This window comes from Archocentrus centrarchus, chromosome 22, assembly GCF_007364275.1.
Source record: "Archocentrus centrarchus isolate MPI-CPG fArcCen1 chromosome 22, fArcCen1, whole genome shotgun sequence".
Lineage (NCBI taxonomy): Eukaryota > Metazoa > Chordata > Actinopteri > Cichliformes > Cichlidae > Archocentrus > Archocentrus centrarchus.
Window position 1 is genome coordinate 1725971 of NC_044367.1, and position 16954 is coordinate 1742924.

The 16954-nt window shown below is 46.6% G+C and overlaps 1 protein-coding gene across 2 annotated transcripts; it reads right to left on the reverse strand.

Annotated features, from left to right (window-relative positions):
- Positions 1-420: 420 nt before the first annotated feature.
- On the reverse strand, positions 421-16600 carry tecpr2 (tectonin beta-propeller repeat containing 2). Of its 2 annotated transcripts, none has more exons than XM_030719188.1 (27): positions 16444-16600; positions 15357-15465; positions 15139-15279; positions 14432-14560; positions 14217-14348; positions 13986-14143; positions 13580-13730; positions 13306-13458; positions 11972-12104; positions 11588-11817; positions 11246-11465; positions 10846-11092; positions 10567-10771; positions 9754-9981; positions 9607-9674; positions 9421-9536; positions 9138-9311; positions 5917-6097; positions 5088-5229; positions 4696-4921; positions 4363-4452; positions 4191-4288; positions 3979-4114; positions 2172-2320; positions 1610-1751; positions 1383-1532; positions 421-1306 (listed from the first exon to the last, which is right to left on the reverse strand). In XM_030719188.1, exons 2-27 carry the CDS (start codon positions 15435-15437, stop codon positions 1155-1157), a joined length of 4032 nt encoding a protein of 1343 aa, XP_030575048.1. In that variant the 5' UTR covers positions 15438-15465; positions 16444-16600; the 3' UTR covers positions 421-1154. The 2 variants fall into 2 exon arrangements, with proteins under 2 accessions (XP_030575048.1, XP_030575047.1); XM_030719187.1 differs by having other exon boundaries at positions 13580-13733.
- Positions 16601-16954: the final 354 nt, after the last annotated feature.

The window sequence follows — 16954 nt, forward strand, 5'->3', positions numbered from 1 at the left end:
TTGAGCTGGTTTGTGAGCAACTGGACAAAAGAGAGAAAACACCACCCTACAAGTGCCACAATGAGTTCAGTGACAGAGTTGGGAAGAACTTCCTGAAAAATATTTGGTTTCCATTGCAGAACGAATGCACCTACAGACAGTTTAGAATCAACATCCATGTGTTTGGACTGTAGAGGAAGCCGGAGAACCTGGATATAACCTATGTAGGTGCCAGGAGAACATGCAGACTCCACAAAAAAAGTCAGGAACCTTCTTTCTGTGAGGTCACAGTGCTAACCAATCCCTTCAGTGTGCTTATGAACTCAGAATTCAGATTTTAGGGGGAAAACAGATCCAACCATCTCAGAGGGATTCACCACTGACACTGGAAAGATTTTCTCCAAGAAGATGATCAATAAGCTGACATGGCATCAGTGTTTAAACATGTTTATTAAGTTAATGGAGCAAACACAGCAAGTGAGTTTACACTGAATCTGATTGGCCAAACAGCCAGCCAATCAACCCACAACAGGTTCCCATGGCAACACTGTCAGACAATGAGGAGGCTTTTTAAGGTCCATCAGACACAAATCCCGGCCAAGGCCAGAGCCCCACCGCAGGCCCACCACAGTCCATTAGTGTACCAGAGCCCACCACAGTCCCCAATTACATATTTGATTCCATTTCAGAGGGATTTTTACATTTTTACATATTTTCATGCCTCTGTCTCAGTGGGTGGAGCTCCTGTCTGTTAACACAGTAATTGAGACTTTTAATGAACCAGGAGAAAGAAACTGGACCAGCTTCAACATGGTGTCCCTTTAATATCCCAGTTAAAACGACCCAGTTAGAACAGGTTTAAACGAGTTAGAATCCAAGAGAATCAAGTAGAATAGGTCCAGTGAGAACTGGTCAGAACCGGTCTCAGGCGGCATGGCCACCCCTCCCTTCTGCAATTAAAGTGCTTCCTGTTAAAAATAAAATAAAATAAAGTTGACGTCATTTCCCAGCAGCCACCTGGCCTCCCTGAGTGGCAGCCATCACAGGAAGTGACCCACATGTTTGTCCAGCTGTCACATCACACAGCCCACTTCCTGTCTGTCCCAAAGGGAAGAGGAAGTGTTGTCATGTGATGTGTCACAGCACCCGGCCAGGTGACACTGTGATGTCACTGGTCAGATAAGCTCCCATTCATCATCAACATCGTCCCCTCCGAGAGCGGGGCCCGAAGGGGCGGGTCTGCTGGGCGTCTGGGGGAGGAGCTTTGTCAGCCGACGAGACAATCCACCAACCACAGTCACCGCCCACAACTCGTCCTCCGGAGTTACTGCAGAGGGACAGACACACCCGAATCACACCTGAATCAAGTCTTACCAGTAAAAACCAGTAAAAACCAGTCTTACCAGTGAACCAGTTGGCATTGCCAGGGATCTTCTTCCAGTAATCTCCAGCTGGGTTTCGGTCGGAGACGCCGTAGCGGCGAGCCAGATCGCCGTTTACACAGCGAACCCACACAGTCCGACAACTGAGGACCAGCTGACTCACAGCCAGACCTGCACACACAAACACACGATGAAGCACACACAGACAGACAGGTGTAGATAGTAGATGACATCACACAGGTGAGTACCTGGTACCAGCTCCCAGTCTGTCCCCACGGGCATCTCGTCACTGAGTCCGGTCCTGACAAAGACGCTTCCTCTGTTGTCGAGTGCCCAGAGGAGCCGGTCATTAGGACTCGTCTGAATACTCACCAGCTGCACTCCGATTGGCTGCAAAGATATGACGTCACAGTTATGGACAGGTGTCATTGCCTCTGAGGCTTTAACCACCAGGAAACAGGAATAAGCAGGAAATTACAAAGAGCGAGCCCTTAGCAAGGATTTAATATTCTTATTGAAATTCATGTTTTAATGCTTTCCTGCAGATCTGATGCAGTCACACTGAAAATGGACTCAGACATAATCATGAAATTATTTTTTAATTCTACTATTTATTTCAATTTATTTGTGTTCTATTTAAATGGTTTTTCTTCATATTTAAATGCTTTATTTCAGTCTCTGGTGCCTTTAAACTGTATTTTTAATTCATTAGAATGTGTTTCTGTTCCTTCAGACCCAAAACAATCTGAAACAGCTTTTAGATCCACAAATGTGAGCCAGCTGAAGTCAAACTTCCTGATCTGATGTTACCTGTACAGGTGGTTCGATCTGGATCCAAGCGGGCAGCATCATGCTCGGGTTCAGCGGCTGCGTCCCGACTCTGAAGTAAACGACTCCTCGGCCATCCACGGCCCACACGTTCTGACTGCCGCAGCTCACACTGACCAGACGCACACTTCCTGTAACACACATGTGAGCCCATCGTAACAGAGAGAACACACACACACACACACACACACACACACACACACACACACCCACACACACACACACACACACACGTTAGGCTGTCCACCACCTTGTAATTTTTAATGTATACCTTAAAAGTCACTTTGTTCTTTGGCTTTCAGCCCAGAGTGAGAGCTTAGGCATTCAGACTGAGGTATTACCTCTTGTATTTGTTCTAATTCTTCAGATATATTTGTTGGTGTGTGTGTGTGCGTGTGTGTGTGTTGTTTCATGTCCAGCACTTTGGTCAACTCTGTAGTTTTAAATGAGCTTTATAAATAAATTTGGTGGGTTTTAGGTTTTCATTTGTTCAGATTGGATCGCCGTGAGCTTGTGGGAGGAGCTAGATGTCAGACAAATGGACTTCCTGCCAGCCTCAGAACAAACAGCAGCCGTTTCCTTCAGGGTGAATACGAGGCGGTAACTGTTGTTATGGCAACACTCAATACTCTGAACTCATTAACAGAATTTTGTTCTGCGTGAAATCGAAACACTACGAGAGAACCCGGCGCCTCCGTCTGTCTCTGTAGAGCACGCCATCATGTGATCTGAGATAGTGAGAAGGGCAGCGGGCTAAAAACAGACCGGACCTCTGCGACGGGTTGCAGTGTGACGCACACACACACACGCGCGCACACACAAATTTTGACCTATGAAGTGCTGCCCTGTTATGCAACATCCACCTGTCAGTGTCACACAGAAACAGCTGTGTGTGTGTGTTTATTATTATTGCCGTGTCCTTTCACCACTCCGCAGCAGTTTTGAAAACCTCCTCGTTAATGTTAGATTGCGCGACAGAAATAAAGTTTTCCTGTTCTGCTGTTGGTTCAGGGGAAAAAAAACTTTATCAAAAATGAACAAAACAGACCTGCTGGCCTATCGGGTTAGGGTAGGGTTAAGCTCTACTGTCAAATGTTTGACTTGTACAATATGTGAAAAGCCAAAAACTGAAGATGTGTCTGAAACATTGTGCAGACCTTTGGCCAGTGACAGCAGGTCACCCCAGGTTTCAGAACAACCACACAAGGGAGGAGCAGCAACTGAACTTAAACACATTTTCTAAAAGTTGTAAAAATGAAAAAAAAAAAAATCTGAAAAGAAAAAATGTGGCTGAAGTGTTTTGTAGAGTTTTGCACACTGAATACTCATTTCAACAGTCGGCCTAGGAAAAAGGGAGGGGAAAGGATTGAACATCAATATACAGGATTTCTGGAAATTTTGTAGAGCCATACCCAATGACTGTTTGTGCCAAGTTTCAGAAGATTTATAATATAAATGACCGAGGAGCAGTAAATTTAGCTTGGTATTGGATCGGCTCTGCTGGCCGTTGTCTGCCGTCGCCGATGGAATAAATCGGACTCTACACACAGGAACAGGAAGTAATTTGCTGCTTCTCAGGCTTCCTGCATTTAGGTTTATCGTATTAATGCATTGTGCTTGTTTTGAATAACCAACTGTCGATCACAGGTCATTAGCCAATGAGCTCTAAGCTTTTCACTAAGATGGTGAAAACACTCAGCTCGAGGCTTCACGACGAGTGTCGGTAACCAATCAACGGCCCCGCCCACACACACAAACAGCAAAACGAGCGTAGCGCTCGGGTACGCACCGAGCTGACTGAGGTCCAGGGGGGTCCAGTGCAGACCAGTGGGACAGGACGGAGACAGAGTCCGAATGCTGACCCGGCCATGGATGTCCAACCCCCACAGAGCGTCCCGACAGGAGGACAGGTGTGTGAGCTCCACCTGATTGCACACAGCATGCCATGAGAGGAGCACACAGGTGACCCTAAAGAGGCAGACAGATGGCAGGTGTATTTACCTCAGGTGGTAAAAGAACTGATGAGGGGCGGAGCTCTCCATCCTGATCCCAAACGCAGAACAGATCCTTCCTGCTCTGAGCCAGCCACAGGAACGTACCTGAGACACAGGTGACAAAGGTGTGTTAAAGTCCAGATACAAAACTCAGGTGTGAGTGTGTGCAGGTGTGTTACCTTCTCTGTGAGGCACAGCTGAAGATGTGATGAAGGTCCACCTGGTGGCAGAGACGGTTCCTCTGGGAACGACGTTCTGCCAGAAAGTTCCTGAAGGAATCAAAAACCACAAATCAGCTGAGACCCAGCTGAAAAGTGCTGGACTCTGAGGGACTCTAAGTCTTTAATGAAATTCCACTGGACTCTACTGGACTTTAATAAATTCTACAGGACTATGCTGACCTCTAAAGATCTCAAATGACTTCTGGAGGACTCAATAGTAATTTCCCTCTAGAGGACTTGTCTCTATTTGACTCTTCAGGACTCTATTGTAGTTTAATGGGCTCTACTGACCCACAAGGCTGCCGCGGGCCAAATGCAGCTGGTTCCGTCCTGAGGCCACCCAGACTCCACTGGCATTGGCGCTGACCAGGCTTGGCTGGCACTGCGAGTACTGTGATAGGAAAGCCACCACACGCTCCACAGGTGCCCTGGTTACCGTGGCAACACTCTGCGTGGCCTGCAGCAGGGTCTGGAACAGACTTCCCTGATCGAAGACCACGTAGTCTGAGATGCTGATCTGAAGGAGAGACACGGGCTGAACCACAGTACCAAAACACCTCCAGTGAAGACTGTAAATAATGATGGAAGCAGCTTCTTAAACCCACCGGGGGGGGGGGGGGCTCTCTGGCTGTCACAGCAGCTCTGTTCTTTTTCCAGTCAGTGCTACAAATGCAGAGACTCACCTGCCACCAGTGGTCATCCTCGCCCTGCGGTCTGGAAGAACAGACTCCGGTCCGAAACCAGAGGCTGCCGCTGGCATCCAGCGCCCACGCCGTCCCTCCGTCTCCCAGAGCAACGCACATTAACTCCAGACCCTGAGCTTCACTGTGACACATACGCACACACAGGTGGTGAGGTGTGTACCTGATGATGTGGAGCTGTGATATCTGCTGGTTAATGTTTAAACGGCTACCAGAAAGAGACCATATTTCTCCCACATCAGCTTCTCTTCATTGGCTCCCTGTTAAATCCAGAACTAAAATTAAAATCTGTCAGACCTCCTCAGAGTACCATATCACCCTAATGGAGCACTTCGCTCTCAGACTGCTGGCTTACTTGTGGTTCCTAGGATACTTAAGAGTAGAATGGGAGGCAGAGCCTTCAGCTTTCAGGCCTCTCTTCTGTGGAACCAGCTTCCAGCTTGGATTCAGGAGACAGACACCCTCTCTATTTTTAAGATTAGGCTTAAAACTTTCCTTTATGATCAAGCTTATAGTTAGGGCTGGATCAGGTGACCCTGAACCCTCCCTTAGTTATGCTGCAATAGGCCTAGGCTGCTGGGGGGGGTTCTCATGATGATATTTCTTCTTCACCTGCCAGGTGTTTATATACCTGCTGCATGTGATTAAACTGTGTCATCTTTCTCCTGCAGTTTGCATATGTCCTATTTGTTGTGACAGCATTAGTAGTACCTGATGGTGTTATACTTCCAGCCCTTGCTGAAGTAGTATGACAGAAGTATTGCAGTAGTATGACAGTAGTATTGCAGTAGTATGATAGTATTATTAATACCTGACGGTGTCGTACTTCCAGCCTTCGCCCTCGCTGCAGTAGCTGTTCAGGCCTTCTCGGTAGAATAAAGCTTTGTGCTCGCTCAGTGCCCACACCACACCTGCCCTCACACACACCTGGCTAAACACGCAGGGAGTCTCCACCTTGATGGAGCGAGCGCAGGGCCGCTCCACGCTCAGACCTGAGGCACACCAAGTTTGAGAGTTTCAGAACAGAGCAGGACACTGATGTTCACAGCTCATTTAAACTCATGGGATAGGGGCCAGATTGCTTTAAGCTCTTGCGCTGGCTGGATTTGTGCATTTTCATCAGAGACAGATGGATCATTTATTTTGCAAACACATCATCAAAGTTTTATTTTGTTTGTTTTATGGGCAGCCTGATCGTTGGGGGACAGAGCTGAGCAGAACAGTCTCTTCACATCAATCTTTGGGATCTCAGATCTTTCCCTTCTTAGATGGAGACGTGGTGAACTGATCTTTTTTATTTTAAGGACCTCAGGAATATACTGACCGGTATCTTGGTGACACCTGCCACTTGGTGTTCTTCTGATGCATCATTAGCCTCTTTTTTTTCCTGTGTGTGTTTGTCTGTGTGCGCACATTTGTGAAGACGTGCATGTGATCTTACCCCATATCCAGGGGTGAAAGTAAGCTGGTACAGTCCGGTACTGCGTACCACTAATAGATTCTGCACTGGTACGCAGTACCTGGAAGAGGGGGAGCAGCTGTCTGCTGTAAAGCCATCATTCAGAAACAGTCACGGCGGCACTTTGGGTCAGAATAGATCTGTTAGCAATAAGCAGTCTAAAACACGACTTTATCAGTTAATAAATAGCTTTTTTTACTCATTTCAATTTGTTTCTGAACTCTTTGTGCTATGCTGGAGCCTCAGTTCTCTAGCTTCTCTCCCCTCAGAGCTCGAGGCTTTCGTCAATGGCCAGCCTTTAAAATGTTCACCACTAAGTTTAATGTCTGTCTGCTCATTGCAAAATTAAAAGCAAAGAGAGATTAACTAATTGTATTCCGTGTTACGCTGCTCAATTTCAACAACGCAGCACAGCTTGAAAACACTGCTTATGACCGGAGATCTCATTTAAGCTACACGAGAGTGCATTCGCCTCCAAAACACAGTGGCTGCCAAGAGGATTGAGGTTTGAGAAAGTTTGGTGATTATTTCTTTCCAGAAGTTTTGTGTTGGTGGACAGAGGCAGAATGCATGGAGGTGCTCATCAGCGTACAGTGTGTGCAAACATGTCAGTTCCTTAACAATTGAAAAAATATATTTCACATAGTCAAGTGCTTCTAATTTCTGCCTTATACAGGTAGGCAACAGTAAATAAATAAATAAATAATTATATATCTATACACACACACACACACACACAGTTTTTGTCATAGTACCGGCAAGAATTTAAAACTACTTTCACCCCTACCCATATCCAAAACCCCTCAAGATGCAACTCAGTGAATCCCAGCAAACAACAACTTAAATGAGGAGAAACAAAACCAGGCAGTGTGCTGATTTATCTGTGAGTACACCCCCACTCTCACCACAGACACCAGAATCACCAGTGTCCAAACATCAAAACACAGAGCGGTGATGAGAACCCACGTAAAGCCCACAAACCCCAACTGGCTGGAACCTACACCAAAGGACAAGAAGCAGTGGACACCTTCATGCTGAGGCAGAAACATGCAGGAAGGTCTCCACCAGTGCTCGGAGTCCTCGCCAAGACCCAACAGAGCCCACACAGCACGGGCATCCAGAAAGAGGAGCCAACAGAACTGCGCAAGTCAAGGGACAGCGAACAGACCCAAAGTCCAGGAAGGACAGCAGAGGAAGACCAGACCCACTGATTTGGAGAACTGATCTGAGTTTACTGTTGTACTGCTGCTCGGACACACGATGAGAACAATCATAGAAGAAAGTGAGCAGAACTTTAATCGGATTATTTGAACCTGTTTGATAGATCTGGCTTTGATTTACTCGATCTAAGCAGAATTTTTTTCAATCATAATAATTCCTGATAGTCTCACAGCAGCAGACTGAAGAGCTGCAGACAGGTGAACAGGAAGAAGAAGCCTCAGCGGCAGGACACACCCTGCTGGTCACACATACACATTACAGCTGTATAAATGTGTTTAAATCAAGTTCTGAATGTCAGAACAAGAGTGAACAGTGTTTTTATTCTCAGTGGGTTTGTAACTTCATGAAGTCTCTGCAGCTGTGATCAGAGGTGGTAGGAACACCTGCTCAGGAGCTCTGTGGTTACGGTGGAAACAGAGATGAACTCTCCCCGTGTGTGTGTGTGTGTGTGTGTGTGTGTGTGTGTGTGTGGATCATACAGCAGCTCAAACCCTGTCTGACATTTACAGCTCTAACAGCAGCAACAGATCTTCTTTGGCTCCTTTAACCTGTTACTGCGTTTGTGAGGCTCACTGAAGTGATGATGTAATACAGTGAGTTATGTTAAATCACTGGCTGATGGTCAGTGCGTGGTCAGATAATAAAGTTGGACTCAGTGGCTGTGTGTGTTAGTGAGCAGATAAAGGGCAGAGAGTGAGAAAATTCAAGCAGCAGAATGTTTTTAGACTTTGTTGGACAGTGTTCAGACTCTGTGGAGTCTGTTTGCTCCATCATGGCAGCTGTTAAGAGATACCTGCTCTTACTTCCTGTTTATGAGGCTGAACGCTTTAATGTGTAATATATGGACAGAGTCCTGCCAGTGCTGCTGCCTCACAGTGTGCACCATGTGATCTTAATGTGTGCACATTTAGCTCCACCCTGCTCTGTAGTCATAAGACTATGGAGTGGGTCGCCCAGCACAAGTGTATTGGTGAAATTTTTCAGTTCCCATCATGCTTTGAGTCATGAGACACTCTGCTCTCTGTAATTAGCTGTGAGCCAGTCATGTGACTGATGAGGTTCTGTTCTCTGTGATTGGCTATTAGGTGATCAGGTGAGCGATGATGCTGCAGGTGGAATAAAATCAGTTTACAAACCTCCGAGCTGCTTGGAAACATTTGTGTGTCTGAACTGTTTTGGGTTTTTTTTTTTAAGCAGAACTGATTTCATGGAGATTCACGACCAACAAAAACCAATGAAAGGATCAGCTGGCAGCCAAACATTAAACAGGAAGTGCTTCAGCTTCAATTTTGTACAAACAGCCAGTCTACTATGACGTTCAGGCGGAGCCGTTCCTACAGGTACGCAGTTACCTGTCTGCAGGAAGAGATCCCCGTTGGTCCTGATGATCCACGCGGAGTCGTCACTCAGAGCAACAAAGGCCGCCTGTTCCACGGCTTTGTACCAGTGACGCTTTCCTTTCACCGAAACCTTTGCACACGCGAATGCCGTCAGGGTCTTCTGCTCCACCTTCCACAGCAGGTTACCTGAACGGTGAGCCACAGACAATATGCAGCTAACTCACCTGCATAGGTAACAGTCTGCTCACTATAAAAGAACATGTGACATCAGCAGGTGATGAACTCAGCAGCTCACCTGAAGCTGATAATGCCATCTGGTGGACATTATCCTCAAAGCGCTGCCAGGTGAGACCAGTTTCAGGCAGAGGGCTGCAGAACAGCCCGCCTTTAAAATCCAGACACCAAACATATCTGAAACAGAACACCCGTCACACATCTGCACACACCTGTTCATCACCTGAGAGTGACAAAGAGAACCTACCTGTCCGTCACCTGCAGGCTCAGTATCCCACAACCTGGTCCTGAGTATCCCATCCAGCTCTCTGCCAACTAAAAGACAAGAATCATATGAGAGCTGAAGGATTACATGTACAGGTGTGAACCTCACCTGGCCAGGTTTATGTCTCACCTGGTCAGGTTTGAGTCGGTCTCTGTCCTGGGTGTCCTGGTCTCCGGCCTTCTCTGTCTGATTAGTCAGAGAGGTGATGACGTCTGCTGCGCTGCCAGCAGGAGCCAGCGTGTGGCCGTAGATGTCTTCTTCTTCGTCACTGGACAAACTGGGCTTTCTGTCCAAAGTGGACACGGTGGAGTAAAACATTTGGTTTACCACACCAGCAGGGGGCGCCAGGTCATCATCCTGCACACACACAGAACGTTAATGTCAACTATGTTACAGGTCAGCTGCCCTTAAAGGAGGTCAACAGATGAGTTTCAGACTCTAAACCTGACCTGATAGGCTTTTATTGATACTGATATCAACACTAAGACATACTGATGCTATTTAGGGTGGCTGTAACTCAGGAGATAGAGCTGGTCATCTACTAATTTAAATGATTGGTGGTTCAATTCCTGGCTGCTCCAGTCTGCATGTCAAAGTATCCTTGGGCAAGACACTGAATCCTGAGTTGCTCCCGATGCATTCATGTGTGTGAATGTTAGGCGTAGAAGGTGCTTGTATGAATGTGCTTGTAAGAATGAAGACATGCTGTATAAAGCACTTTGTAGAGTAGAAAAGCACTATATAAAAACCAGTCCATTTACCATTTACTTGGCACGCCATAACACAGGTTGATAACTGAGCAGGTGAGTCTGATCCTCTCTCTTCAAATTAAAATATAATCTAGGTCAACACCACGACAAGCAGGTGGGGCTCAGGTGTGTCAGCAGCTGTTTTTAATTGTAAGTCAATGTATGTTTGACAGAACCTTCAGCGCAGACACACCTCCTCCTCTTCCTCCTCTGGTCCAATCAGAGGGCTCAGAAACTCATCTTCCTCAACCAGCTGATGATCCGGACCCTCCTTCTCAGCATTCTGCATGTAGGAGAAGGTGCACTCCAGCAGTAGATCCACATCAGGGGTCGGGGGGACAATGTCAGGATCAGGACCAGGGTCCAGTTGGTTCTGTAGACCCAGGAGGAACAGCGAGCTAAAACAGGAGGAGACGGTCGGATGAGCAGGTGGTTCAGATGAGACATAACAACACCAGCTTCAAATACTCACCCAGGCTGACTGGAGGAAGACTTCACCTCCTCTTCATCCTTCACGCCTCTCTCTGAGCCTCCGGTGTCCTGGGAGTCCTGGTCTGGGTTGTGTTCTGGAGAGTCCTGGTTCTGAAGGTCCACACCGACGAGGGAGGCCCGGTCACTCAGAGGAGTTCCACTTTCTCCATCGCTGACACTGCCGTCCTGGACTACAAACATGGAGTCTGAACAGCTGCTCTCAGAGAGGCGGGTCGTACTGCCACTGTCTGAGGAGAAAGAGACAGACAGGTGAGGTGCAGGCATCTACCTGTCTATCTGATTACCTGCTCAAACGGATGCTCTACAATCCTGTGATATACATCTACCATAAACTCTTTAAAAAGTCCCATGAGTAATGGAATGGAAGGAGTCGAGCTTACCTTGTCGTCTCCTTTTCTTCTTCTTCACTCTGATGGCCTTCACCACCAGCTCCTGCTGCATCTCCTCCTGACCCAGGGGGGCGCTGTAGCGTCTGGGGGTCAGCTCGCAGGAACTGCTCACTGTGGCATTTCCATTGAGACCATCCCAGGACGTGACAGAACTGCTGCGGCTCCGAGAGCTGCTGGCGAACAAACCGCAACGCTGGTCAAGCTCGGGCACCTGGAAAGAACGACCAGAACACACCCGATTACCTTAATAAATAGGACAGGTAAGATCACTGAAGGCTGAACTACTAACCAGGTAAACCAGGTAACACAGGTAAACCAGAGCAGGACGCGTACCTCCACCTGGTCCTCCTCTGCCTCCTCCACCTCCTCCACTCCTCCCTCCTCATCCTCTTCTGCCTTTGCCTCACAGAATCTCTCCCCCCCTCCTCCTCCCTCTTCCATCCCCCCTCCCTCTACGATGATGGCCATGGTTCTGATTGGCTGAGCTGTTTCCACTGATCCAACTGGTCGGAGTATGGTGGGCGTGGTCAAAGGTGAGGCCAGTCGGACGGAGAGCTCCGACACTGAAGGGCAGAATGAGGCAGAATGTAAAAAGTACTGGTGGGGTGATACTGGCTTTACAGATTCCACTGGGCTGTTATTATTATTAGCAGTAGTGGAACTATTATACTAGTAGTATACTTGTAGTGTATGTAGTATGATAAGGGTGTTGCTCACAGTTGGAGGCGAGTCCCTCGGGGCTGTTGGACAGGCGGATGATGTCTCGGTCTCCTTTCAGGATGAAGATTTCATTGTCACAGCAGGAGACGGACACAATGTCTCCGCTGCTCTCCAACGCTCCGACAATCACCTTAAAAACACAGAACACGTCGGAAATCAGAGTGGTGTTCACGGGAATGCTCAGAACAATCAGATTTACACACAATTAACACAAAGCTGTGAATCACATCAACACAAACTTTCAGGAAGGTGGAGAACATTGGGAGAATGTTGTGAGAACGTTTGTTAAGGTAGGTGTTCGTAGTACTCAGACTTTGCCTGCTAAATTAAATTAACTGATTAAAGTAGCTCTCCTTAAGATTTTACAAATAAAACTTATTTACCTGTGGTCTGTGCTTGTCCTGTTAAACCTCAGTGCAGTGTTTAATACTGTTGACCATAACATTTTATTACAGAGATTAGAGCATGCCATAGGTATTAAAAGGTACTGCACTGCAGTGGTTTGAATCACATTTATCTAATAGACTCCAATTTGTTCATGTAAATGGGGAGTCTTCTTCACACACTAAGGTTAATTATGGAGTTCCACAGGGTTCTGTGCTAAGCCCAATTCTATTTACACTATACATGCTTCCCTTAGGCAGCATTATTAGAAAGCATTGCATGCATTTTCACTGTTATGCAGATGATACTCAGCTTTATCTGTCCATGGAGCCAGATGACAAACGTCAATTAGCTAAACTGCAGAAATGTCTTAAAGACATTAAATGTCTTAAAGACATTAAATGTCTTAAAGAAAGGCCTGGATGACCTCAAATTTCCTGCTTCTAAATTCTAAATTCAAGTTTTTTTGTACTCGGCCCCACAAATCTTAGAAACATGTGTCGAACCAGATACTTACTCTGGATGGCATTACTTTGGCTTTCAGTAACACTGAAAATTCTTGGAGGTATTTTAGACTAGGATGTGTCCTTCAATGCACATATTAAATAAAAATGAAAGAGTGCTTTCTTGCATTTGCACAATATTTCTAAAATTAGAAACATCCTTTCTCAGAGTGATGCTGAAAAGCTAATTCATGCATTTATTAATTATAGGCTGGACTATTGTAATTCATTATTATCAGGCTGTCCTAAAAGCTCCCTGAAAAGCCTTCAGCTGATCCAAAATGCTGCAGCTAGAGTACTGACAGGGACTAGAAAGAGAGAGCAAATTTCTCCCATTTTGGCTTCTCTTCAGTGGCTCCCTGTTAAATCTAGAATAGAATTTAAAATCCTTCTTTTTGCATATAAGGACTTATCTTAAAGTCCTTATTATTATCTTAGAGGTACCTGGTTTAGATAGTCCAGGACATAGATGCTGTACTCGTTCCAGCTAAGGATCCAGCCCTCTTTCAGGAAACAGCTGAGCAGTCCGAGCTGGTGGTCTGCTGGACGGTAGGCTCCGATTGGGTCGGGACGAGGAAACAACTCAAACTGAGGTATCTGAGTCAGCGAGGTATACAGAATGCAGGTGTGTTATAAACAGAGCGAACCTACAGCGCTGTATATACACATACACACACACACACACACACACACGTATGTGTTGCTGTTCCCAGTGTACCTGTGAGTTGAAGAGTGGTTTGAGCAGCCGTGTGTCCTCCACCTGTCCTCTGATGTCAGATCTCCACAGTCTAAGTCCAGGTCGAGCAGCAAACACCTGAAGGTCACTCTGTTTACAGAGAGCGGGCAGGAAGCAGGCGCCAAACCGTCCACTGCTGTGACAGCACACAGATTCTACAGTACAGGGACGGCCTGCGAGCACAGCTAACGCTGACATGTACGAGTATCGCCAGTGTGTACAGGTTCCGGTAATACAGATGAGTACCACCAAATCAGTAACAGGTAAATTTGTGGTTATGACAGAGTGTGTGATCAAAAACAGGTGTCAAAGTTAAGGTAAGGGTTACATACGTCATGTATATTGTAAGTTGTATAGCACATGCAACAGAGGTGGGGGGAATTGGTACCTCTTTCGGGGCTTGGTGCCCAGCTGCAGGACTTCTTGTTTCTGTGTGCAGTAAAGCAGGGATCTCTGCTGTGTTGACACCAACAGCACCTGGTGACTGTACTCCATCTGAACCACACCTGAGGATTCCTCCAGCAACAGCACAGGTTTACACACACCCTGCACACACACACTCACACAGTCAGGGGGCGTGCCTTACAACAGTGTGGATGGAAACAGTGTGGGTTCTTACCTGGTCCAAGTCCAGAGAGGTGAACACAACTCGTCCTTTGTCATCACCAGAGAAAAGCTTCATCCCATTTGTGCTCCATGCCAAAGCAGTGACGGAGCCCTTATGGAGTCCGATCACATCGAAACGCCGCAGCTGCAGAGAGGCAGACAGGTGTGTCACAGGTGCAAAGCGGAAGACAGGTTACTTCAGTGACTCTTGTCGATCAATCTTTTTACCTGTTTGTTGCGTCCGGGAAGTGGAGATACCAGCTGAAAGACTGCAACCCGACCTGAAGAGGTTCCCACTGCAACCAGGTCATCAAAACAGCTGAGCAGCTTCACAGCTGTGATCGCATCACACTTCCCCTGTCAAACACACACACACACACACCTGGTCAGAAGCAGTTTCCTGTTTCTCTCAGACTTTCAGGTGTGTTCCTGTTTGTTCGGTGTGGTGAACAAACATCATGCACTGAAACATGTTTTAAGGTCATGTGATCTGTCTCACTGCATCTTACTCCTGTTCAAATCTATACAGATGAATCTAGGTGAGTCTGAGGATTAGTTTGCAGGCCTCAGGTAGAGGTTCAAACAGAACCAAATATCACTTGTGAACATAAACCTGAACATGTCATCGATCACGACTGCAGGAGGACACAATGTCACCTGTCTGTGCACACCTGCACGAGTCAGTCACATGGTGTCCAACTCTTCTCTCCAAAGTAAACATGATTATAAAAAGGTTTGAACACATTAAACAAGATCATACAGGTGTATCTCTGCCACACATGTACTACATTTTTCACCCGTTTAAAGAATTTATGACTTTATTTAGCCTGCCAACTCACTGATTTCAAACATCATTTGTGTGATCATCACTTGCATAATGTAAATCCCCATAAACATATTAAACAGCTGAAGAACCACAGGAGAAGACCTCTCACCTCCAGGCTGTACTTGTTCAGGTGTGCAAGGCGGCGACAGTACAGGTAGAGCATGCCAATGCTGCTGCCCACAGCCAGGAAGTCACTGCTGCTGTCCAGAGCCGTCAGGTAGACCAGAACTGACCTGAAGCCCCGCTGCACCTGCAGGGCCACATGGGAGCGCTCAGCTTCATCTCTGACAGGAACACGTCATCATCCTCACTTGGACAGTTACATACCTTGGCTGGGATGGCATTCAGCAGATAGTAGAGTGGGCAGAACTCCCTCAGGATAGACTGTGGAGCTGGCTGAGTCGCCATGGTGCTCCTGAAGTGGACTCAGCTGATCCTGAACAAAATAACACAGAAATACACCTGAGGACAGGTGAACTACCTGCTCATCACCTGCAGGAGCCTGGACCAAAGAAAAGTGTTTATTTAATATCTCTTTATAACTATCAGCCTGTAACAAACAGGCTGCCAGAGGAACGCCACGAAGACTCACTACAGTCAGTTTTTATGTATTAACCCTTTGAGAGTCTCTGAGGGCGGCGCCGTGAAGCACGTGAACAGCTGAGACTGACCGACAGTACGGCAGCTCGGTGGACCAAACACACACCGAATTTAAAAACGCTAACCGAACTTAAACGTTGCTAAAGTCCTACTCTGCACTGAACGTATTTTAGCTTAAAGGAGGATTCAAAGTAAAATGTCCATTTGGTAAGTGGTGTTTGGTGTGGACGCCATGAAGGTCCCGCTTCCTGATGTGATGAATAAGCCTTTGCACCAAAATCATCTGTTTACGTTTCGACATTTGGCAGGTACACACCGCACAGAGGAAATTTAAAGGAGCCTGTAGTTTATTTAAAGCCACATCACTACATTTTTATTGAAATTATAACAAAAGGTGAATCTGCAGTTTGACAGTGACCTGTCTGAACAAACATGTCCGGTAGACCAGACAGAGGCCGAATGAAGCAGAACCGTTTGCTGATTGTTATGACAAGTCCCGGTTCTCCTCACGCTGGTTCCTGTGGTCCAAACTCGGAGGATCTACAAAAATGTCCGCTTACTGAACGGACTTTGGTGTGACGCTGCAAGCGGTTAATGTTAGCTCCGTTAAACTGCTGTGAAATGTGACAACTGACAATCAGCATTGCAAACGACACACAGCAAACAAACAAACAAAAGCAAACTGACAAAAACAAACAAATAAACAAACAGTCATCGCGTTGTTTACACAGCAGAGTCCGGGCTAGCATCAGCGGCTAACGCTGTTAGCACGCGGGCTAGCATCGGCAGCATGTAGAAGACTCGGAGATCTCACCGAAAGCCGCCCGTGAACGATGCCGCGCAGAAGCTGATCCAGGTGTTTTTGTTGCAGCTGGATGTTGGGGAGCGGACAGGTGACATCGCCCTGTGTGACTGCTTCCACCGAGGCTGTCCGCAAACTGCGCCACCTTCTGGAGACACGCAGTAAGAGGCTGCGGCGTCGCGCAACGTCCGTTTTTCTTGTTTTTTATTTATTCTAAATGAAACTAAAATTCTGCCAATAACCAACCAATAAAACTCCTCCATCTCCCGCCTCGCAATTAATAAATAAATATAAACGTTCAGAATTTGATGACCGGAAACGGAAACTAGGTGACAGCTGGCTGGAAAACACGGAACCTGGATCTGAGACTTAAAAATATTTTTAAATAGAGCAGGTGAGTAAAATTGATGAAAAACGAATGATTGGATTAATTTAACTTATGACTTCTTTATAAATATTTTTCTGGAGATTCGCTTATAAACTCAAACTGTCCCTGAAATTAAATAAAAGTCAACATAATGAT